This window comes from Falco biarmicus, chromosome 3 (assembly GCF_023638135.1).
Source record: "Falco biarmicus isolate bFalBia1 chromosome 3, bFalBia1.pri, whole genome shotgun sequence".
NCBI classification, from domain to species: Eukaryota; Metazoa; Chordata; class Aves; order Falconiformes; family Falconidae; genus Falco; species Falco biarmicus.
The window spans coordinates 102,569,193-102,592,976 of NC_079290.1; the positions used below are offsets into that span (position 1 = coordinate 102,569,193).

The 23,784-nt window shown below is 40.3% G+C and overlaps 1 protein-coding gene across 3 annotated transcripts in view; it reads left to right on the forward strand.

Moving 5' to 3' along the window:
• ATP9B (ATPase phospholipid transporting 9B (putative)) overlaps positions 1–23,784 on the forward strand; it is a 167,936-nt gene that overhangs the window by 121,834 nt on the left and 22,318 nt on the right. For all 3 annotated transcript variants that reach the window (XM_056330216.1, XM_056330218.1, XM_056330217.1), the window contains 3 exons: positions 2,396–2,538; positions 11,268–11,380; positions 15,041–15,289. In XM_056330216.1, the coding sequence (XP_056186191.1) occupies positions 2,396–2,538; positions 11,268–11,380; positions 15,041–15,289 (505 nt within the window). The remainder of the gene's footprint in view (positions 1–2,395; positions 2,539–11,267; positions 11,381–15,040; positions 15,290–23,784) is intronic.

A 23,784-nucleotide genomic window follows, 5' to 3' on the forward strand; every position in this document is an offset into this window, starting at 1 on the left:
AAAAGGTGCAGGTGGTGAGATGAACTGCACTCCAGCTTTGAGAGACTTTCGGGATCTTACTGAAGCATGGTTTATCTGATTTGGATGACTTTGTAGCTCTTCATTGGTAGAGTAGCCCTGTGGATTTCTCTGTGCGTGCCATGTACCTGAGAGTGAAGCTCTTAAATAGAGCTTTCATTGCAGATTCCCTGTTTGGTAGCCCGGGCAGGGAAAAAAAAAAATATTATAGCCCAAATGTCTCTTGTAAGTGGGGTAATGAGCAGCTTTCATCCTTCACTTACTCTGCTTACTTCTGGCTAGAGCAGATATCTAGCTGTTCTTAAATGAATTAAGTGTGCTTATGTTTCTTTGCTCGAGCTAAAGAGCGTCCTTTGTGCTTGACTGGCTAACTGGCAGGTTCTCATCCCTAAGAGGAATAAAGCTTTTGCTGTTCCTTCTGCTGGCTGATACCTGCCTCAGTGTGAAGGGTGTTACGTTGGTTCTTACGTCCTCTAACTGCAGGCTGACCGACAGACGCAATGCAAATCCTGGTTGCTCACTACTGGCTCTGGATTGATTAAGACAGGTTAAAACTGTAGTTAACCAGTGTGAAGCAAGTGACTTCCAGGGGTTTTTTCCCCTTTGTTATAATGTAGCATCTTCAATAAAAAGAATATGGTAGAGTCCTCCTCCTGTTGTCTGTCCTAATGTTTTTTTAAAAAAAATATATATTTGTCTGTCTGAAAACAGCTGAAGTGAGGTATGATATTGCAGAAGTAATTGGGGTATGTCACCAGACAGAAGGATGATTTTCTGCTAATGATGATTTTAATGGAAATAAGAGCTAGTTAAAGAACAAAATACCATCTTGAGTGGTCAAGAGTCTTGTATCAAAAAGGCTTCTTTCTTCTTGTGCTGGAACATGCGTTGTTTTCTGCGGTACAAATTCAGGAAGGCAGGGATGTGGAATAAACTGATTTTTTTTCAGTGTGTATTGAAATTTCAGGTGTTCTCACAGTTCTAGTTAAATGCAACATCCCATAAAGAGCTGCGGTTTGTGGCTCACTGTTCCCTCCGCTGTTACCTCGGGAAATTCACAGTCTGTCACTGTGAGTGCAGGACAGATGAAAACTCTTCGTGGCTGCTGTTTTGGTTGTGCTGTAAAGCAGCACTTCAGGACTGGTAAAAAAGCTCTGAAGTACACTAGCAGTATTTTGACCTTGATATATCCCTTTGGAATAGTTTTAAGAGTTGCGTTACTATGAACCTGTTACTAAACCTGGGACTAGAGTCCCATGCCCCAGGCAAATTAGCTACAAATCATTCCCGTAGCCGCTGTCCTAGCTGTTTCTTCAGTGTTACTGTTAAAGCAGAGTCAGCAGCAATGAAAATGTGCGGATGCTTTAGCCACCGTTCCTCTGACGTGGTAGCAGGAACGTGGTGAATAGCTGAAGGAAAGTAGCATTGTAAAGTTTTAGAATAGGCTGGCATAGACTTTTGAGTTGGAGCATTTAATTTAGGGGAATAGCAGTGTCATTGAAGTTATCTCTGACAAGCATGAGTGAATTTTTTTTTTAATTATTATAGGAATACAAGGTGCAAGGGCAATTAGTTCTTCTATGATGTAGATATGGAAATATAACAAATAAATATGCAGACACAGTGTGTCCAAAAAAAATATACTTCTGATTTTGCGCTTCTATGTATAATCAGTAAAACTTCCTGCACATTACAGTTTCTAGTGCAGAGCTCCCCAAAGGTTCTTTATTGCAGCAGCTCCAGCCCACACCCTATCATGTCAGGGTGTTTGCTGCTTGGGCGCTGCACTCTTTTTGCAGTAGAGAGCTTCTGTAGCGGCATTTGGGGAAGGACAGCAATGTTGTTGATTGGTTGTGGTGGGAGAGGGAATGTGACAAATATAGTTATACTTTCCTAAATAAAAAGTATGGTGGTTTTTTAAAAAAAACAGTGACTCGAAGAGGTATAAAAATATTTCTGCTTTTACATTATAAAGCAAACATTGGTGTCAGGGGGTTTTTAACAAATGAAAACTGTGATATGAATAGCAATGTGTTCTTGTTGATAAAGTGTATATAATATTCTCAACTGTCTAAGTGTAGTAATGTAATTATGTCAAGAATCACCACAAAGTGTTGCAGTCTGTTTCATGCAGAAGGCATGTTGTTGCATTTGTTTGTGTTGGAATACCTTCTAGAAGTCTGGGATGGAGCCTGAATTTCTAATGTGATATGTACTCTACAAACACATAACAAAATCATTGTTCCAAAATGTTTTTGTCATATGGTTTTAAGATATATTTTTTTCCAGGTATCGTAAAAAGATCATTTATTTTTATGGTTATAACTTTCACTTTGCCTAATATTCACACTGATTATGGTATAAATTTCCTTTGCAGTTTACGTGTGAACTTGGACATGGGTAAGGCAGCCTATGGGTGGATGATTATGAAAGATGACAATATTCCTGGAACAGTTGTTCGAACTAGCACCATACCAGAAGAGTTGGGACGATTAGTTTATTTACTAACGGATAAAACAGGTATATCAGGTTACAATTCTGAAATACGATTTTTTTTTAAATATCTAAACTTAATATTTGGATATGTTAAGACTAGATTTAGACTACTGATTTTTATTTTTCAGTGAAATTTGCAGCATGTGCTTATGGACTTTGTACCAGTACCAATCGGTGTGCTTAGGCCAGTACTTACCTGTGAAAGTCAGTATTTGGTAGTAATCTGATTTATTCCAGTGGGAACACTGCTGCTACAGTAACAGGACCGTGGATAGCATTAGGTCCATGTATCTCACTCTGCAAAGACCCTGGAGTCACACTCAGGACGCTGTTCCATTCTGCACCTCATTTCGCCAGCAATACCGTAACGACGTGACACATCAGAGGGCAAGGCAGTTCCAAAACAAGCCATAAGATCAGCCTCCAAAATGACTCTGTTACCCCCAGGAAGGTTACAATGACCAGTTCTAGAGCTGCTGTATGATTTTATCTGAATAACCGTAACCCGTCAGTGTAGCTGGCCCGGTGTGCTGGCAAACCTCACCCTTACCAGGGCCAGAAGGTGGGTAAGTGTGTGACAGAGTGACAGCTTGTGCTGCGCTGCCGTCTGCCGTTACAGCTGAAACCTGTTACCGCCTTGCCCTGCTCTTAGGTCTAGATGTCTTTAAGGAACCCTAAAGTTTCTTTCAGAAGATATCTTAGTAGATAACCAGTTAAATTCTGTAGCAAATACAGTATTTCTTCTCCTTTTTGTTCTTTCTGAGGCTGAATAAATCAGTTCAGGTAGATGTACTGTTTCTTTAAGCAGCTGAATTTTTGAACTGAGAAAATTGTTTCTTAAACAGCTGATGAAATTTTTTAGTGGTTTTAAGTAAAATATAGTTCAAAATGTTGAGAAAGCATTTGGGGGGGGCGCAGGGGTTGGCCTCTGTTATGCTGTTCAGAAAGCATAATATACAGTTTACATCTCTTTCTGCTTGAAATAGTTCCACGTTCCCTCCCATGCTGAATGCTTTCATTACTGCATATTTTGAAATGAAATGTAAATTTAATATATTGTCACATTTTCAAAACGCACTTTCATCTTTTTTCTAAAGATACATATGTTACCCTATACCCTTTGGAATGCTGTTCTTCGATTTCATAGAAGATAAAGACAACTGCCACCTTCTTAGCATGTAGAAAAGTGTACTGCTAATTACAGTGTGGTAATTCTTCAAAGCAAGTGAACAATTCTCTTAACAAGTTTTATTTCAGTTAGCTAATGATTTGTATGCTATTGCAACTGCTTATTGATTTTAATTGCACCCTTCATCATGATAATTTATGTAACTTCAAGAGTGCTGTCACACCGAAGGCTTGAAATATGTAATTTACAGCATATGTTTGGGAAAAGGGAGGTATGTTCAAAAATAATGAATTTTCAAAACAATGCAGTAGAGTTCATTTGCTCAAAGCACTACTTTGTAAGCAAAACCAATGTATGCCACAAACTTTTCTGATGGAGAATCCAGTTCCCATACCAAACTGGCAATGCGGTTCAGGTGTTGAGGTGTTCTACTTACAGTTAAAGTGCACTGAAAATATTAAGAGAGTTGCTAAGTAAAATGCTAACAGTGCATTCATCCAACTCTATAGTGCAGAAATTATATTCTGGCTTTGGTGACCAGTTTATATTCTGAGCCACAAGGATCAGCGTACTAGCATCTTTTTCTCAAGGTATGCATACCTACTACCCTGTTTGAGAAATAGAAGGTTTGTTGGGGGCAAAAAAAAAAGCTGTGCATACCTATTACCCTGTTTGAGAAATAGAAGGTTGGTTGGGGGGGGGGGGGGGGAGGGGAAAGCTGCTGCAGTTCTACTTCTAGAAGGACAACCAATACACTTAACCTAACACCACACTAATTAAAAATGGAGTTTTGTTGTTTTTGGCAATGTGAAATTCAGTGATACTAGGTTTTTCAAAGCAAAAATACTGTGTTACATCTATAAAACTTTGAAAGGATACATTGTATTGACTTGCATATACAAAAAGAAACAATCCTCTTTTGCTTCTCACCATTTTTGGGGTTTTTTTCAACCCACGTCATGCCACTTGCGATCACAGTAGTTCTGTTTAATTTTAAGAAGAAGCACTTGTATTCTGGCCTTTCAGAGTGCGTACTTAAAAGGGGCTAAATAGACAAATGCTAAAAGGCTTTTACCAGCGAATGTGTTCATGTATAGTTTGTTTGGAGGATTGCTAGCATTCAACCTCAAAGGCTTTTCAGAGCACTGGAGTCTACTGAGTTCTGGAGGAAGGGCTAAATCTGTAAGCTAACAAAAATAAAAGCTATGTTCTGGGCTAGCTGTCAGCAGTCTCGCCCTGTGTGCTTTTACCCCAGTGTTAGCTGAAAGCTGGTGCAAATGAAAATAAGCCCGGAGTCCATCAGACGTGACCAGCTCCCAAGCGCTGCCCATGGTCTCGCTGGCCGTGCTGCTCTTCACACAGCCACGGGAAACGCTGCTCAGTACTGTCAGTCTTAAATGCCCTGTGAATTTTGAACTGTTCTGAATTCTGGACAAACATATAGCCTATGTGCCTTTTACCCAACTACATCAGTGGCTGCCTCTGGTTCCCTGAAGGCATTTGGTCTCATTCTGCGTTTTGTCATAGATGCGGAACATACTGCTAGGTAACGGGCAGAATCTGTGCAGTCAGCCCAGGGTTGCCGTGGCGTGAGGGTACATTGCTCATGAGACCTGTTTTCAGGATGTTCTCACCTGAATTTTCAGTTCTAGTCATGTAAACCAGTTGATTCAGGCTTGGCTGTCAGTGGAGAAAGGAGGGAGCTGGGTTTCTAGCAGTCTGTCCAGGCGGGTGCAACTAAAAAGCGGGACTAGTTAAATGTAAACAGGTGAAATTTTTCTCAATACTGAAAATGAAAGGGAATCCAGAGAGCCGTCTGCAAAAATCTTACATTGTGGTCCAAGCTTCACGGGAAATGATTGAGAATTAGTTGTTGAGTCTAAGGAGCATTGCATTACTAACATAATTGCAAGGTAGTCCTTTGTATGATTGTAAATTGGGTTTGTGCTTCATCAATAAGCTTTTTGACAAGAAGCGTCCATCACAGTGGCTCTCTCATTTGCCACAGTAGAATAGAAAATGAAGTATCCCAATAATTGCATTATAGTTTCCTTATTGTGGGACAAGAAAGCAATGTGGTATAATTAGGTTTGATTGGAGTGCATGTTTCCGGTAAGATCTGAAATTAATGATGTTGCTATAGTGACACATCTGCGGCCACCAGTGCGTGAAACATAAAGTAATTCATTCGACAAGAGAAGACATCTGTTAACTGCAAGGATGCAGAGCATATTGACACTGACCAGAAATACTAGACGTTATGTGATAAATGAACAAATGATGCTGAAACAGGAGGACAGATAATTTGTACTTAATCTGCTGGGAGAACTTTAATCTTCTCACTGGTTGCATTTGACAATGCCATTGTTTAAAGAACAATGCTGCAGAGAACTCATAAATTTTAAAACTTAACTCAGGGTGCAGCCTATTAAAGCAATACATTAATTCCTTTGTTAGGGAGTTTTTATCTTCATGTAGAACAAAGCCATTACTAAAAACACCCACTAAAACAACAGGTTTTTTAGGACTCACATTTTAATTATAGCATCCATTACCCAAAATGCCACGTTGTTTGGACTTGGATCACATATGAGTTTGACAGAAAGGCGTCATCCATTACGGTGGGGGGGGGGCAGTTTCAGGGGGGAGCATTTCCAGCGTTTTCCAAGGGCAGCTGAGCATGGTGTCTCATCCTCTCCAGGGTACAGAAAGATTCTAATCACGAAAGAAAAATAAAGGTATTTGGCAATATTTATTGAACATTTTTGTTGCTTAGGATGTGGGGTGGCAAACAGTCTGCCACTCACGACAACTGCCGGAGTCTGCAGCTAAAACAAACGCAGGCTTCCGAGCGTGGGTATTTGCTAATGCATACACTTGTATTTAAGTTCTGTAATTAACATTTTAGCGGGTGTTTGGACCAAATGAGATACTTAACAGATATAATAGTTGAACAGATGCATAGAGAAATGGGATTCTTGATTTTTCTTGGAAAGCCTTGTGTTAAAGGTTAGTATATATGGGTTAGTTAGTATATATGGGTTAGTATATATGGGTTAAAGGTTAGTATATATATTTGTCATTAAATGTGTATGATGTAATATACTGTTACAATAGTGAATTTCAGTAATTCTTTCTGAAAAATAATCTTTTAAGATATACCGTAATTGAATCTTTATCTGTTCAACATAAGCTACAACAGGGAAAGAGTAGTAAAAAACTCATGCTGATGGAATAACGTCTCCTCATGTCACTTTGGTGGTTATATGGTCACGCTCTCGCCCTTACACTTCCCCTGCCTCTGATTTTTGGTACACTGAGGTTGCAGGATGAGTAGAGCAGACTAGGAATGGGAAGTTTTCATGGAGAGACACCACAAGAAGCTTCCAAGCATGCACTCAAAGCAGATCGGTCACAGGAATCCTTACTCTGTGGCTTCTGTTGGCCTCCCATCCACTGAAAATAGACCGGGTATGCAGTGAGCGTGGATATTGCTCTTGGATGTGGTCAGCATTCCAGGGGGAGGCAGAAGGCGCAGAGGAAACAGCTACTGCTATTTCTGTGCTACCTCTGCTGTTACCTTCTGCCCAGGAAAGAATAAACACATCTCAGCTCTCTTCATCTTTGCCCTCATTCTTAATGGGTTGTACTGGGGTTGGTTTGCTTTGAGGTTTTGTGGCGGTGTTGTTTATGGCCTGTTCAGAAGTGGAGCAGCTGAGCGACCAGACATACCTAGACATGTGTTTACCATGACTTTTTCCATTTTCTTTTTACATTCTGTACCATGTTATATTTTTTCCAGGATTCATAGAATTTGCATCTTCAGATTGTTACAACAGTCTAATTATCAAGAGTGCTGAGCCCGATCTCCCTTGAAGTTTCCATAGAAATGTTCACATTTACACTGACTTTTTATCTGTTCAAGCTAATAGCTTAGAAGTGCTTGTACTTCGTGAAAAGCTACTCACCCTCTTGAATTCTCACAAAGTTATTAATTGTTCTGCTGTACATGTTTTCTTGCTTTTTTGTTGTGGCCATTTGGGGTTGTTGGGGTTGGTCCACATTGCCATCTAGTAATACAGGATCAGAAAGATCTGCATCTGCTTCTCAAAAACAAAGTTAAAAAAAAAAAGCTCTACTGCTCTGTTGTGAATCACATCTGTTACCACCCAGGGAATGATGCCTTCAGGACTTTTTCCTTAGAAATTAATTTCCTCTTTGCCTGCTTTACTCTGTGTTTAATGATACAATTGTAGGGGTGGAGGGGGGTGGTGGGGGGGGAAGGCTCTTGACTTCATTAAAGAACATACTAAATTTTTCTTCAGCAATTGTATACTAACTTTTTGTCAGGATATTTTCCTTTGTGGTACCTGTGTTCCAGAGCAAAGTTTAAGAATGGATAATAGTAGTAGTAGATTGTATACCCACTAGCATACTTTCTGGAAGCTTTTCTAAAATAAGCTTCTTTTCCCTAATAATTCTTCACATTAGCAATGTCCTCAAAGCGCGGAACTGATACGTAGGTCTTGAAAAAGCATTATTAAAAATGGAACACTCTTTCCCTGTTCAGTACTTCCCACCTTGAGCAGGCTGGAGAGCTCAGAGCTCAGCTTTGTCGTTCCTAAAGTGGGTTATATATAGAAAATCCACCGCTACATATTTGAAGGGTTTGCATTTTGGGACATAAAATGAAAGAGGTATTCTTCTGTCAAGGTGTATTAGTCTTCAATTAGAAGACGAACATTTAAACCGGAACTGCTGCTAAAGCTGTGACGTGACTGATTGGCACCGTGTAACATTTGGAACAAGCTGCTGGGAATGTTTGTGTCCCATTTTGGTGTTTCATTCATTAGCATAATTTAGAAGTAAATTCTTAATTTGTCCATGTGACAAAACTTCCACGTGGATAACTGAAAAAGGTGTATTTTGGTTTATTCTTTGCAGAAATTTTTGGGAGCACTTTCATAAATGCAGGTACCCGTGTTTGTCTAATAACATTCAGGTTTGTCATGGCTGTTGAAAGTCTTACGCCAGCCTTAAGAAGCATGAGCAGACTGTAACTGTTGTTTCTTTTCTTTTTTCCTTTTATTTTATTACAATTTTGTGTAGCAGGTACAGGTGTTTTCACAGCCTCTTTTCATGTATCATAGGTGTTTCCTATTACCGTAGCTGTTACAAAGGCTCATGTAAGTAATGTGTTAAGATGCAAGTATTGAATCAGGTTTATTGGAATGTTTATTTCCGTGTCCTCACAAGCTGATTCTTTTTCCTTGTCCATTTTTCCTAAACCTCCTTCCCTGGCTTCTGATTGTTGCGAGAGAGAAAATCCATACTTCTCTGCTCAGAAGCTTTTCTTCTCTGCTTGCTGAGAAGGAGTTGGGGGAGGTGGGGAACACAGATTTTCCACCTATCTACCTTTCCCTCGCCAAGCATGATTTGGAGTTGGACTGATTTAATGGTGTCAGAAGAAATAATCTTTCCATATAATAACCGTAGGGCTAATTTTGTTCCCTGCTCAGTTTTCCCCAGCAGCAATTACAGGACTGGTGGGAAGCAGGTTTGACAGTTGCCTGCTGTCTCAAGTTTTGAGTAGCATTTAGTTTCACAGCTCCTAGGGAGTGTTTATTTTAATTCAAAGGCTTGGCAAAGCCAAGGGCACTGAGGAGATATTAGCATGCCTGGAAAGTAAGGAAGGTGATGCAGAATTACTTGGAAATTTCTTGCAATAAGCATTATTGAACAAAGTGGATGGGGTTTAGTTTGGGTTTTTGTTTGGGGTTTTTTAGAAGTGTAGATTGTAGTCTCATGTTTGTTAGTGGAAACTTTCATGTTTCTTGTGCAAACTGGAGATTGGCATTTTCTAGTCTATAATTGCAGTAAAAAATTTAATCAAGAAATTTAACAAAATCTCTTAATGGAAGTACAGCTTCTAAAGGCAGACAAAGTAATTTCCCATGGGTTTATGCTTACTGTAAAAACAAAATCATCTTCTTACCCCTTGTATAAAGTAACCAAAAATTTCTGTCTTGCTAATTCTAGAGATCAGGAGCTTTGTCTTCCTGAGCTGTTTTTCCAGCCTTGGGACTATTCTATTTCTCCTGTGAATTCTGGGTAATGTGGATATTTTGTGGAGAAATTACGCATTTCACATAAACGTTATTTTAAATATTTTTAAAAAATCAAATATAGAATGAAAAATCCTCAAAACATGTAAGGAAAAGCAAGTAGGAAATGTCCTTTTTTTTTTTTTTTTTTTTTTTTTTTTTTTTAAGGGTAGAGGGGGAATTTGGAGTGATCAGCTGGTGCTGGTAACATAGGCAGATGTGGCTGGGTAGCACAGGGTGGTGCTGCAGCAGCTGAGCTAAGTGTCACTGTAGGGTATTACCGGAGCAGGAGTGGCATCCATCTCAAGTATAACTGAGGAATACATGAGACTTCTGCAGCCCCCCCGACTCTTTAAAGACCACTAGTGGTCCTGGCCCTGCTCGATGATAAGTCAATGCTTTCGGGCCAAACAGTGTTTTCCAGGTAGCAATTATAGCGTATGTCACGCTTTGTCTTCTCTCTTCCTGTGGCTCTGCTGTGTATTCTGGCGTACTGGGACAAAGGCGTGATATAAAAGTAGTCTAGATAAAGAAAATGAAATAAAATATTTTATTCTGCAGTTGTTATTTATAGATAATTTTCCATATTTAAAATACTGTAGAAGTTTAAATAATGTCATTTTGGCATCATGTCATGCTTTTTGTTTTTCCATCAGATGTATGTATTTTAATGACCCAAAACCATGTGGTTGAATATAAGAATAGCATTATACTGTATTAATTTCACTTTGGCTGAGTAACCATAGGAGGAAAGTTTCAGGAAGGGCCATCACCAGAACAATCTTCTGTGAGCTGGCCGTGGCAGCCACGACTCCTCTTGCCCGACATGCCCCACCGTGGAAGGCTGAAGCCCCCAGCCCTCAATTAGAGCTTTTCCAAAGCAGAGGCTGGGACTGGGTGGCAGAGGTGGGCGAGCGTCAGCCTGTGACTGACACCCTGTAGTTTCTTACAAACGTGACGTGAGAGGGCTTTGAAAACACTGATTCCGTTCATTCCGGCTTATTCCAGTCGGAGGCTAAATCTGTCAAATATGGAAGCGATGTTAGGTCTTAATGACTTCAGGTAATGTGCCTGCTCGCCAGGGTGTCTGCCTTCATACACGAAGTATGGAGATGTCTGTATGCTTTTGGGGGGGTTGGTTTTATGATTTTGGTTGGTTTATTGCTTTAGGCTTCCTGATACACGGTGCAAACCCTTGCACTGGCTTTTTGAGAGTCAGGTCCATCCAGATACTGCATTTCTGTGCTTTCTGTCTTCCATATGGAGAGAAAAGTTTTTGCCTTTTTTTTCCCCCAAGATTGTTTATTCAGTTGTGTTGGCAGAATCAGCTTGACGGTGGAATCAGTGATTTCTTCCAGTATGATTAACCCTGATCTTTCTCCACGAACATTCCTTTAATTAACTGAAGTGATGCTAACTCATGATTCAGTCCTTCTTTCCAAAAGAAAGATTTTGAACTTTTCTGTTGGCTTCTCATGGTGTTTTTTGCCGCTCTATGATGCCCTTCTTCTTTATTACAGGAACACTTACACAGAATGAGATGGTATTTAAGCGCCTCCACCTAGGCACTGTGTCCTATGGAACAGACACCATGGATGAAATACAGATTCATATTATAAACTCCTATTCACAGGTATCTCATTTCATAAATTATTTGCCTTTAATATTGAGAGGTTTTTAACAGCATTGAAGCATTGTTGTTACTGATTATGTCTAGAAATTTGAGGTGCTATGAAAGTTCTTTCATTGGTAGGTATCTCTTAACAGATATGATGAAAGGGAAAAATGGGAGACAGTACCTAGTTCTTTCCTGATTCTGAAGTTCCTTGTAATACCCGCTTAAAGGACTTTACTTTTCTATTCCCCACTAGTAGAACTCTGTGTTAACCTGTCTGTGCAGTGCAGTCTTTCTCCTGCCAAATCATCTAAGAGTAAACTACTCGTTACTGAGACTACAAATTACAAGTGTCCAGAATAAGACGAAAGGTAATTAAATCTTTGAAGACATTCATCAAGAATAGACATCGAAAAGCTGCATTAATTGCTATAACCAAAAAGTAAAAATACAGTTGTGAAAATTAAATTTATAAGATCATATCTAGAAAATGTGTTTTAAAAGAAAAAGACTACAAACAGCGTTAAAAAACAGGGCGGGGCAGAAAGTGGAGAGCTCCGTATTGCTTGAGAGCAAAGTGCTGCTGTGAGTCCTTGGGCTCCAGAGTGTGCGAGCAGCTTGTGGCTGCCCGGCCGCTTGTGGGTCAGCTGTGGGATGAAGGGGGAAGATGGAATTCTGCCAGCATTGTTGCATCTCCCATGTATGTAAAGTAATTGGGTGCTTTCTGCAAACATGTTTAAGCAGCTGATTCCACTTTGAGGTTAAGAAGGATTTTTCTACTTTATTTCTATTCTGTGAAGCAAAAAAGAGTTAAAACTGACAGAAGAGGAAATAAATGATAGGTTAACTAATATTTCCATATGTTGCGTAAAGTATGATAAGAAACTTTGTATAGAAGCTCTTTTTCATGGTTAACTTGGAGACACAGACGTCACTGGCTGACCCAATTAAGTTTGTAGACTGACCTTCTTGTCTGTGTCCCCATTTTCTCTTCTAAAAGGATTGTAGGATCAACAACCGATTTGAATCTTTAGTTGTGCTGTGTTTTGAACTATAGCTTCCTTCTCATTTGCTTAAAATAAAAATGACTAAGTAGCCATCTGACACCACACTGGACTCTGTTAATATTATGTGGCTTTTGGGAAGAACAGCAGGAGGGAAAGCAGTAAGCAAGCAATGTATGCTGAAAGGTTTTAGCCTGCAACTTCAATTTCTGTATTATTTCACATCTAAACAGATGAACAAATCCACTTCTTGAATTATTTTTCCTTGGATAAATCTATTTTGGCTTAATTCTTAGTAGGTATAGCCGTGAATAGTAACTAAGATGCACAAATGTGCCTTGGAAATGAGTTCTGGAGCTCTCTTACCTAAAGATCGGCGGTCCAGATTCGGTTCACAATGGGTTACTGGGGGTAATTGCTACCTGAATATGTTTATAAAAGTCACCCAAAGTTAGTTTTGTTGTAACAAGTTGTTTGGGTCTTCACCATGACAACTGTAGCAATAAATAACTAACGTTAACTGTCAGTCCTGAGCTGGCAGGGCTGGGTTGGGCTGCACTGGGAGGCTGAGCACCCCGTTCCAGAGGAGGCGTGCTCAGTAACACAGGGTTCATGTTTTGCTGTTAAATATGCTATCTGAAGAGAATTGCATGATTTCTGGAATTCTTACTTGCTTAAAGCTTTTACTAGTTTGCTGTGAAATTTAATGAGTGGTACCCTTGGTTAATAACTTTTAATTTTTTAATAACTGTAACATATTTGGCACTGAAATTTTTAAAAGTAGTAAGAAGTGTGGGGGAAGCTTTATTTTTCCCCTCAATTGTGGGTAAAGATTTCCCAAATCTAGGTTTGCTGTTATTAGATAACTTTCTTTGAACTGTTTTTTTTTTTAGCTTTATATACCACTACTTGATGTTTAAGTAATGCTTTAATGATGTGTGTGTTGGTAACAACTCTTTGAAACAGAAAAATGAAGGAGTCTTGGTAACAAAACAAGCAACTACTAAACAGTAGTTTCAGTCTGAAAAAGTATGGTGAGGTTTTTATTTAATCTATGATAATAGAAGCTGCCAGTTAGCTAGGCAGTGGTTCTTGTGTGACATTGATTTTATCCCTTGTTTGTGTTCTGTTTTATTATTACAGTGGACCTACTAGACTATTGTCATCTTAATGTAACACACAGATCTATTATAACCTGATTATATTTCCCCACTGGAAGCATTTTGTGATAGAGGGCATAATCTTTAATGGAATTTGTGTGAAATTAAATTATACAAGCATCAATAAACATAACATAATTCAGAAGGAGTAAATCAGCTTAATTTATTTGCGGCTGTAATGGCATCAGTGTTAGCAGAATGCAAATGCAGAGGTTTAAAGCAGTAGCTGAAAAGCAGTGCCAGATGAGCAGAAAGTTAAACCCTTTATTAGACAACACTGTAATTTGATGGGCAGAATGTTCACGGTTCAGCAGATTGCAGTCAGGAGGAAAAAAGCGTGGTTTCTGAAGAGGTTTTCTGAGTTACCCTGGAGTGAACAGAAGAGCCTTTGGTAGTACTGCTGATATATTTAATGTGCTGACTTCAAAAAAACAAAACCAAAACCAAACAAAACCCCCAAACCAAAAAACCAGTAAACCCCAAAACAAACAAACAAAAAATAACCCCCCAAAAAAAACAGAACCACAAACCCGCTTATTTTCAAGTAATTATGAACATACAGAACTTTTTCTTAAAAAAATCAGTCATGTGCTTTTCTGAAGGATAACTTAAAATAGCTAGTTTCATGTTTATGCAGCAGTGATGTGATCTTCAAACGTGTGTCTAACTATTATATTGCATGATTATTTTATTAGATTATTGCAGTCTTGTAAGGACAACAAATTTCGGCCTGCAGAAAACACATACAAACTGCATTAGTTCACAAATAATATAGAAATTGTGTCAGTTATAAATCAGCAGTGTTTGTATTTCAATGCCTTCTAACATTTATACTTAAAAACAACACTTGCTTTTGTTCTTTTGTTCATTGCCCATGTGGTGGTCTTTAAAATACAGAGATTTAGGTGAAGATTTAAAAGAAAAGGTGGGAGGGCTTTTTTTCAGTTTAACAGCATTGGAGTTTGCAATCTCTGAATATATACAAGTGACAAAGAGTTCTTTAGAACTGCAACAAAACACCACTGTTGCAATTTTTTTTAGGTGTTTCTGAACTCATGCAATTGGCTGCTGGCTTAAATACTTTTGAAAAAACCAGTTCATAGGATGTAAAGGACATTGAAGGACTATGGTGATGGATCACTCAAAAAGGCACACTGAAGTGAAGGAAGCATGGGGTTCTGCAGAGAGCTCTGGTCAGCCTGTTCACCCCTTTTACCACATCCTTGCTCGCATTTCACATTTTTAAACTGTCTGCAGGCTCCATTACTGAAATTCAGCTACAAATGCAAGGTGATGAACCCACGATTACATATCAGTTCTACATAAAAGTAGATGAGAGGTTTTATGAATCACAATCTGAAGAGGTTGACAGTAGGTTACCTAAATAAATGGTTACTATCCTTATCATTTATCAACCTTTGTAAGGGGAACAATTGGATATATATATATTAGTATTCCTGTTTTGTTTCTATTATTGAATTCTGATTTACTATTCATTGTGTTGGGTCTTAAAGGTGCACTCTCAAAACAGTGGGAACAGTACGAGTTCAACACCATCCAGGAAAGCGCAGTCGGCTGCGCCCAAAGTCCGCAAGAGCGTCAGCAGTCGGATACATGAAGCGGTGAAGGCCATTGCGCTGTGCCACAACGTGACGCCGGTGTATGAGTCCCGGGCTGGCGTGTCTGCAGAAACAGAGTATGCAGAGGTGGATCAGGACTTCAGTGATGAAAATCGAACTTACCAGGCTTCCAGCCCCGATGAGGTTAGTATGCAAGGGTGAAAAAATATTCATATCTGATAAAGAACAGGGTAAACTAAGTTAAAAAGGGTAGAAATGTGAAAGAAGAGTGTTTTGGCCTGGGATTTTTCTAGAATTAACAGTAATCTGTTTTTATTTCCTCTACAGCTGTAGGAAAGGTCTGGTGTTTCTTTGTTACATAAACGTGTTTTCAATTATTTGACTAAAAGGTCTGTGAAGTCAGTGCTTTGGGATCAATACTGTGTTGAGTATTGCAATTAAAGTTATTAGGTGTATTCTCAAAACATTAATCCCTGTATGAAGCATAGCATATACATGCAGAAGGGAGTATGAAGCTGCTGAGTGATGGGTAGACAGGTACAGTAGCTAGAGACACTACAAGTTAGTTGAATGTATAGATTCTTAACAGGAAGGAGAAAAAAACCACCACCTCAAATACTCCTGTAAAAAAGCTTTTGAGCATCAAACCTGAGGCAGCTTCATCATCTTCATGGTTTAGTCAAAACTGCATCAAGTGTAACACATTGAAAACCCCTTTTTAATAAAAACATGCATTTGACTTCCATTGAAATCCAGATTTTAAACAAATCCCATTGCTTTCAGTGGTTTTGAGCTGTTGTTCCAAATAATCCTGTTTTGGGGCTTAAATTGATTGCCTAAAATTCAATCTAAAAAGATACTAGAAGAAAGGGGCAAAGCTCAAGTTCCAAGATACTGCACAGTAAGCATAAAAAAGAACTTCATAAAAACATGTATGTACTTGATATAGTAAAATAAAGAAATAGAGTATTTTGAGGTTAGTTTGCCTCTGAAAGTGAGCACGTTGAGGGGAATCTTTGTTTTAAAGGAACCCTAGTACTAGTGTCTGAAGCTGGGGTGGACTGTTAGTGGTGTAGCCAAGGTACCTGAGTTGTAATCAAAAGGGAGTGTGTATCTGAAACCCTGTGTATTTCTCTAGCTATACAAGTTGATCTGGTACAAGGTAGTATTTCTTCCAGAAACCTCATCTTGCCACAGCATGGCCTGTTATTAATATACATTTGGTTTGCATGTCTAATGTATCACCATATGTAATACTAACAAAACTTTAGCAATTCCAACAGCAAGCTGTAATTGCTAAAAGTAACAAACAGGTCTATAGCAAGTGTTTTTAGGAATGCAAGAAATAAAATCAAGTCTGTCTTCATGCAGTCCCGAACCAGCAGGCATTACATATATTTCAGATGCTATAAACACAGTTCATAATCTGGTTCTCAGTGATTAGAAAGTGGCAGTCAGAATGTTGTTTTTTTTAAAAATAAACTTTAGGCAGGACTTGAGATGCTGCTCTTTGGTTAAAATTAATAGTCCATGATGCTGTATGCAGTGGTACATGGTGTGGAGTGGCCTGCATTAGGAATCAAGGATGCTGGAAGTGCACTTGTTTATGCAGACAAACACTGGAAATAACAGTTTGTTAGTGTAGTTGTATGACGTTTGACTTGTGCTATGCACATGTGTACTGATTTTCATATGTGCATGTATTCATATTCGCTAAAGAGATCAGTGTAACGAGCCGGTGAGGTATTACTGATATAATGGAAAGACTGCATGAGCGAGTATCTGCCTATGAAGATATGATGACAACTATGGATTAAGCAAACATTCTGCTTTGACAGCCAGAGTTATTACTATAAATCAGGTGGAGAGACGTGCAATTGAGAGAGACTATGTGAGGGGTTTTCTCCCACTTGCTCTTCTCTCCCTGTGGGGTTTTGTGTATTCATTCAGTTGTTTGGAACCTGACAATATTATCATAAAGACCAGCTTTCCCCCCATGTTTGCTGAAGGAAACAGCTGTAAGACTTGAGGATTGTGCAGTTGGTGCCCTGGGAAGACAGTAGGGGATTTGACCTTGGAAAGAGGAAAGTTGATAAAGTGCTGATAGGACAGATCTGGAAGGGGTGGAAAGGGAAGTAGAAGAGGAAATTGGCAAAAAAGAAACGGTTGGTGCTTCAAGGGAGAGAAAGCACAGGTATCCTTTTAATTATGGGGGTTTTTTTTAAACATTTTGACTCACAGATTCCAGCAATTTGACAGTGAAATGAAAAACTTACATTTTAGAACAGACAGCACTAAATTTCCTTTTCCTTTCTTGAAGATAATGCTTGAAACACTAATAACATTATCATATTGAACAAATATGCTTTAATATAATGAGAAATTGGTGCTAAATGGAGTCTTATAAAAAGATCAAGCTACAAAGAACATTTAAACAGCATAAAAATTGCAGCATGACAGCAAAAAGCCTAAGAGTTGAAAGACTAGCAGGCCTTTATCATAATTTTTTAAAGAGTTCTATTGATGCAATGTTTGCAAATCACTGGAGCCTAAGGAAAATAATGTAAATGGTTCATTATTTAGCTTATTGAACTTTCCTGCAGTTAGGCTGACGGATGATGCCAATGTTTCCCAATCACCAAAGTACCATTTTAAAAGCATTTTTTATTGAATAAAGTGCTTTGAATATTGCACCCTGGAGCTTTATTTAGGGAAATGGTTCAATTGATGTTTTCTGTTTAACCTCAGCACTGACCTATCACAACATATTTGGTTAATAAGCAACATTATCATTTAATAGACTTAACCAGTTTTATGCATTGTACTTTCTCAACATTACAACTCTGTTCTCTTAGATTTTGTTTATGGATCTGGCTTCATTGCAGTCTTTCGAAAGATGATGTTGTTTGCACAGTGTCTGTTGCATTATATAATATTGCATGATACCACCGTAGCGTGCAGCAGAGAACAGTGTGTAAGTATGAACTATTCTTCCATGTAGGAAGGTGTAAGAAGCGGTTCAGTAATACGCTGACACACTGTACACTTCATGAATTGACTTGAGGAATTCATTTGGAATTCTTTACATCTTTGTGTGTCTGTGTGCATCCATATACAGATAAAATATAACCATAACAAGGTATGCACATTTAGAAGTAGGTACATTCATCATAAAAGATGTATTTATCTATTGTTAGAGTAACCCAAGATAAGTAACTGATTTTGTATTCATAATGTAAGCCCTGCTTATGCCAGGCTCTTTGTTTCTTATGATAAGTGATCAATATTTCATTTTCTCTGAAAGAGTGGAAAGTTTCATTTGTCTGTCACTTGTCCTCTACAGCTGTAGCATAGCAAACAATAACCATCCACTGACAACTCACTGAAAAAAATGGGAACTGCTCCTACTTAGCCATTGTAGGGGTGGCTTCGGCTCATCTGCAGAGAGCCAGCTACCTTAATGTAATGAACAGTCATAAAAGGATATAAGCTAAATAGGTAAAGCAGTGGAGTTCAGAGGTCACGGAGCGAAGCAATTCAGGGGCATGCTATGAACAGGAGCCTTCAAAGACCTTTGCTCCCCTTGGTCAGAAAAGGTTGATAAGTCATGATTTTTAATGACTGCTTAATCTCATAAACCAGCCATTTATTGGTTATGCTTTGTCCTGCACTGTTATATTCTCAAGCATTTCTAATTCCAGGATTTTGAATATTTAAATACAGCCTTACAGTGTGGTCAGTTATTTAATTCCAACGTTTCTGTCCAGAGACAACAGAGTTGCTAAAATTAATTACAAGGATACAAAGCCAGTCATTTAAAAACAGACAGGGAAATGATATGCCCTTAGTGAAGCCGCTTTTGTGTTTACAAAAGTGAAGCTGTAATGTATGAGACATGTTGTATTGTTTAATTCATTTTATTGTGTGTACTTATTGAAGCAAGACTAATTGTGTTGTTTTGTCAATGTATTGTGAAAAGCAAATCACTCAGTAGCATAAAACCATCACTTTCATGACCTTCGAGACCCACAAAGAATAACTACTCCATAGCTTGTCTTGAATATTGATCGGCAGTTTTTTCACATGATCAAGCTGTATTTTTAAGTTAATAATTTTATTATAATTATGAAGCTTCTCAACGAAAAGGGATGGACTGCAAATGTAGTTATCAAATCATTGTTTATAAATATTAACGCACCAGTGCTGATTGGAAACACGCGTGAGTTGTTGAACAATCCAAACGGAAAGTGTTGGGAACACTCAAGCAGTGGGAAAAAGAAGTGTCACTGCTTCTTCCCTGTTCCCAAACCAGTGGCCTTAACTTCAAATTACCACGCATGTAACCTCTGCGTATACAAGGCAACATTGTTTTGCAAGTGGATCCTGTTGTCTGAAGTGAAGATGCTCTTAAATACTCTGAAGCAAATGAAGGTTGCTGACATGAAAATTCCTCTAGACAGCAAAACTAGCTTACAAAATGTCCATCCCTAGTCCTCCTTTCTCACCCTACCAATCGCTCCCTCATATATGCCCAAACCATCAGACCTTTATTTTTATGGCATGTTTTTCAGTTTAAGTGGGTCAGGTTCGTTGCATGGCTCCAGAAAGGCTGTCACACAACTGGGGGAGCTCCCAGGCTGCTGGATGGCGTGGAGAGCTGCCAGCACCAGCCGCAAGGCAGTGGGTCTTTGTCTTAAACTGGCGTTGGTTCCAAAGGGAATATTGTCTGTTGAAAGTGACAATTAGTTGGTCATAAACTGTTCTGAGCAACACTTGGTAATATCGAGCAGTTAGATGTTTCTGCTCAGAAGCAGCAGTGGCCCACAAGGCAAGAGGTGCCAGGAGCTGGGCATGGTAGCCAAGCTGCTACAGGCGGTGGCCCCCAAGATGAGGTGCGCAGCCCCACGATAGCCAAGCAAGGTGAAATGAGCACGTCCCATGATGGAAACCAGAGACAGTCAAGTATGGATTGTTGTACAGGGCTGTGGTGGTGAGGCACATCTGAATTCAAGCCAAGAAGCCAAACCCTTAAGTGAGGATCAGGTCCCGAGTCAGTAACCAGTGTTAGCCGTGGTCTGGGAACCAAAAGGAAAGTTTGTGGCCACGTGGCAGGTCCGAGGGCAGGAGCTGTGGGTCTGCGGCCACATGCAGCCGCAGCGGAGCCTCAGCGCAGCGCAAGCTCTTCCGGGACCAAGCATGAGAGCTGGGTGAAAGCAGCAGCATCCTCGGAGGCTTCCTGGAGCTCTTCCTCCATCGCAGCTCACACGTGGTTTGGTGGCCTTGCACGCAGCGGAGTAAGGCCCTGGGGAGGAGGGGGCACACAGGGACGTGGCAGCTTCAGCCTAAATAGGGCTTTGCGTGCTGGTTCATAGTAACACAATGCTATTCATTCTTGGTTGATAAAATTTGTGTTTGAGTCAAGTGAATATCCAATTTCTCGTTCCATTTTACCCAAGCTAAGAGTGAGGTTCATTGTTGGTTGTTCAGGTTGGGTTTTTTTCCCAGTTCTGCTTTCTCTCTCAAAATACTCTTATTATAAAAAAAACCAACAAAATTAGTGGGTTAGGTTCCAAAGACCACCTAAGTTCTAAACAGCCTAGAACTGAAAGGGTGTGATGATGGTTTGTATGTTCCAGTCCTGACTGATGTAGTATCTAAAGCAAGCAAGAACAGCCTTAGGGCATTTTTTTTGGCCTTCTGCCAAGCAGTAACAGCCTTTCAGGACGGATCCAGTAACTGAAGATCTTCAGGATTCGGCAGGGTGCTTCAGATACCTCACTTTTTGGATTTATAACCCCTGTGTGCCCAGAGGCAAGGCGAGTTGGTTGGTTTGGTTTTTTTTCAAGTGACCACATCAGGTTTTATTTAACTGGGACTTCTTTGTGCCCTCATGCTCCTGAGGTGACAGGTGACTAGAGGTGGTGATGTTTTCCACAGAGCAAAGGGACTTGGTGTTGCAGTTCCCCAGACTGAAAGTTGGCGAGGCAGGCTGGGTGGTAAGTGGTGTTTCATGTCGGCCCAGGGGAAGCGGAGGAAGATGTTAATCTGAGAAACTTTCTAGAAACTACCCAAGGTATTTGTTTTGTTCCGTAAGTGGACCAAATCTGAGAGAGAGTGAGAGTGCCCTCCCTTGTGTAAGTTACCCGGCTCCCGGGGGAGGGTCGGGAGGGTTCAGGGCCGGGCACTGAGCTGCGTGAGGAGCAGCCCCGCGGTGCCGGTGGCCCACAGCCCTCCGCCCTCCCCGCCGCTCCCAGAGCAGCAGCCCTGTGAGGCGAGGGGCAGGCAGGCCAGGCCCTTGGCTCGTCATCCTCAGAGCTGAAAGTAGCTAAAGATATGGCCGTTCCTCTAACTGTTTGCTATGGAGGACCTGTTTCATCTTGCATGTCTAATTAATTTTGACTATTGACTTTTGTGCATAGATATTTGTAGCGTTTTCTGCCGCATAATTATTTTCATTGGGGTTATTAAATGGGAGTCATAGGCTAATAGAACTTATTGTAGAAGAGATTTTTTCCCTTAAAAAAAAATGTTGGCACCATAGTTGGAAAAAAAATCGTTTAGAATGTAATTATTTAATAATAAAATTAAATATACCAAGGGTTTTGTGGCCTATCAGTTTACATGTTTTCTAAATTTTTTTTAAAACTGTTGATTAGTATTTATTTTAGGTTAAATTCAGTCTCATGTTCTAATTAAATATGTAGTTCTGAATCCACAGCAGGAACAGCGGTTTAGGGTTTTTCCTGTCCTTGATACAGGATTTGCAAAGTCCTTAACTGTTCATTTTCCTGACTGTCATGGACTTGGGTTCTGTGACAGCTGAAATAGGTAACTGCATCATTGTCACTTAACAACCTCATATACTTTATGGAACTTTCTAGAAACTACCCAAGATATTTATTTTGTTCCATAAATGGAACAAAATTTTACTCTGATGTAGTTCCATAAATGAGCATTTCTAAACAAACAGGGTGATTATGTCCCCAAAACGTGGGATTGGTATGGAGCGCTGCCATGCTCCACCTGCCTGGAGAAGCTGCTCCCAGTGCCCAAGCTGGTGCTGCTGGAGGCTGCGCGGTGGGTGACACGGCTGCTGCTGGAGCTGAGGGTGTCCCGGCGGGGTCTCTGGGGCTGAGTGTGGGAGCCTGTGGCAGGGGCAGAGCTGGGTGCCGGGGCTGTGAGCTGTGCAGGTCCGAGGGGGGTGGCCTGGGCTGAGAGAGGCTTGGGGACATCTGAAGTAACTGGGGTAAGAGGCACTAAATGAGGTGTTTCTTGGCAGCTTTTGCCACATCTGTTGCCTTCCTGTTCCGTAACATGCATCCTTGCTTCGCTGCTGACGTGGAAGTTGCTCCTTTGGCCCTGCCACCGAGGGGTGGCTGGCTGCCTTCACCCTTAGGGTCGCTGCCGGCGAGGAGGACAGTGGGCAAGCCGGGAACCACGGCAGCTCTCAGCCCCTGCCAGCGCTCCCCCCAGGAACGCCGGGCGGGCAGCGGGTGCTGCAGCAGCAGGAGGGCCCTGTGCCCACCGAGGTCCTTCTGCCACGCGGGGAGCTGGGTGGTAGGCCAGGAGGATCCACAGGATGCTCAGAGAAGTCCCTCCCCTGGATTCAGGAAACTTCATGCATTTCTTCTGTGTGCACAAAGAAATTAATGGTTATCAGCAAATAAATTTTACCATTAGAATGGATTATTTTTAAAGCAAAATGGTAGCATCACCAGCGAGACTTTTGTGCCTGTCCCACCTCTGATTGCCATATCTGACTCCATCCATGTGTCAGGCTCTGCAGAGGCCACGGCCACTGCACTTCCCTGGGGTTTTGGTGTGGGCACAGCAGATCGCCACCCTGTTCTGAGGTAGGGTGTCAGCAAGGTGCTGCAGGGATGGTGCTCGTACAGGGGAAACCTCAGGAGGGGAGAGTTACTCAGGAAGCCTCTCCCCAAGCCCTGTGTAGCCAACCATTCAGTGTGTATTTATTTAAGATTGATAATTGCGATTTTAATGCTGTTTGTGACATACATTTTATTGTTTGCTGTTGTATTTTTCTTTAATTTGTATAATCTAAAAGCCTCAGGTGTTTGGTGGGTAGGTCTGGCTGTGTTACGGGGATGCTGTTAAGGTCTGGCTGCTCTGACTTCGTTCTGAGTAACGAGAGGCAAATGTAATGCCTCGCTCACGAGTCTGTTCAGTTGCTCTTGGGCATCTGTTTGCCTCTTGAGCCTTATTGACTGTTTCTGCTCTGGTGTATGCACTGATCAGTTTAAAAGTAAAAAAAAAAAAAAACAAAACGCAGGCCAGGTATAAGAATCCAAAATGACTGTGCTGCAGAATGCTAATGCAAATGGTAGGTGAAGCCAAGCATAAACAAAATAATAAACAGATGTGACTCACCAAATATGGAACATTTAAGTTCTAGCTGCAAAGGGACGCAAATCAGATGATAGGGTGTTAGTAGAAAGATGCAATTTACAGGTCAGAATGTAATAGTAACCTTTCACTGTGAAAATTGAAAATTAACCTTGGGAGTATTGGATCATTTACAGCTTGTATGGTACTTTTATTGAAGAAGAAAAGTTTCTAAAAAGACTTCCTGTGATTTTCAAGATTTTTAAAATGGTGCTTTTCAGAGTGTGTTCTTTTCTCTTCTGTAACTGCATCTCACTGTATTTGTTTGGTGATGC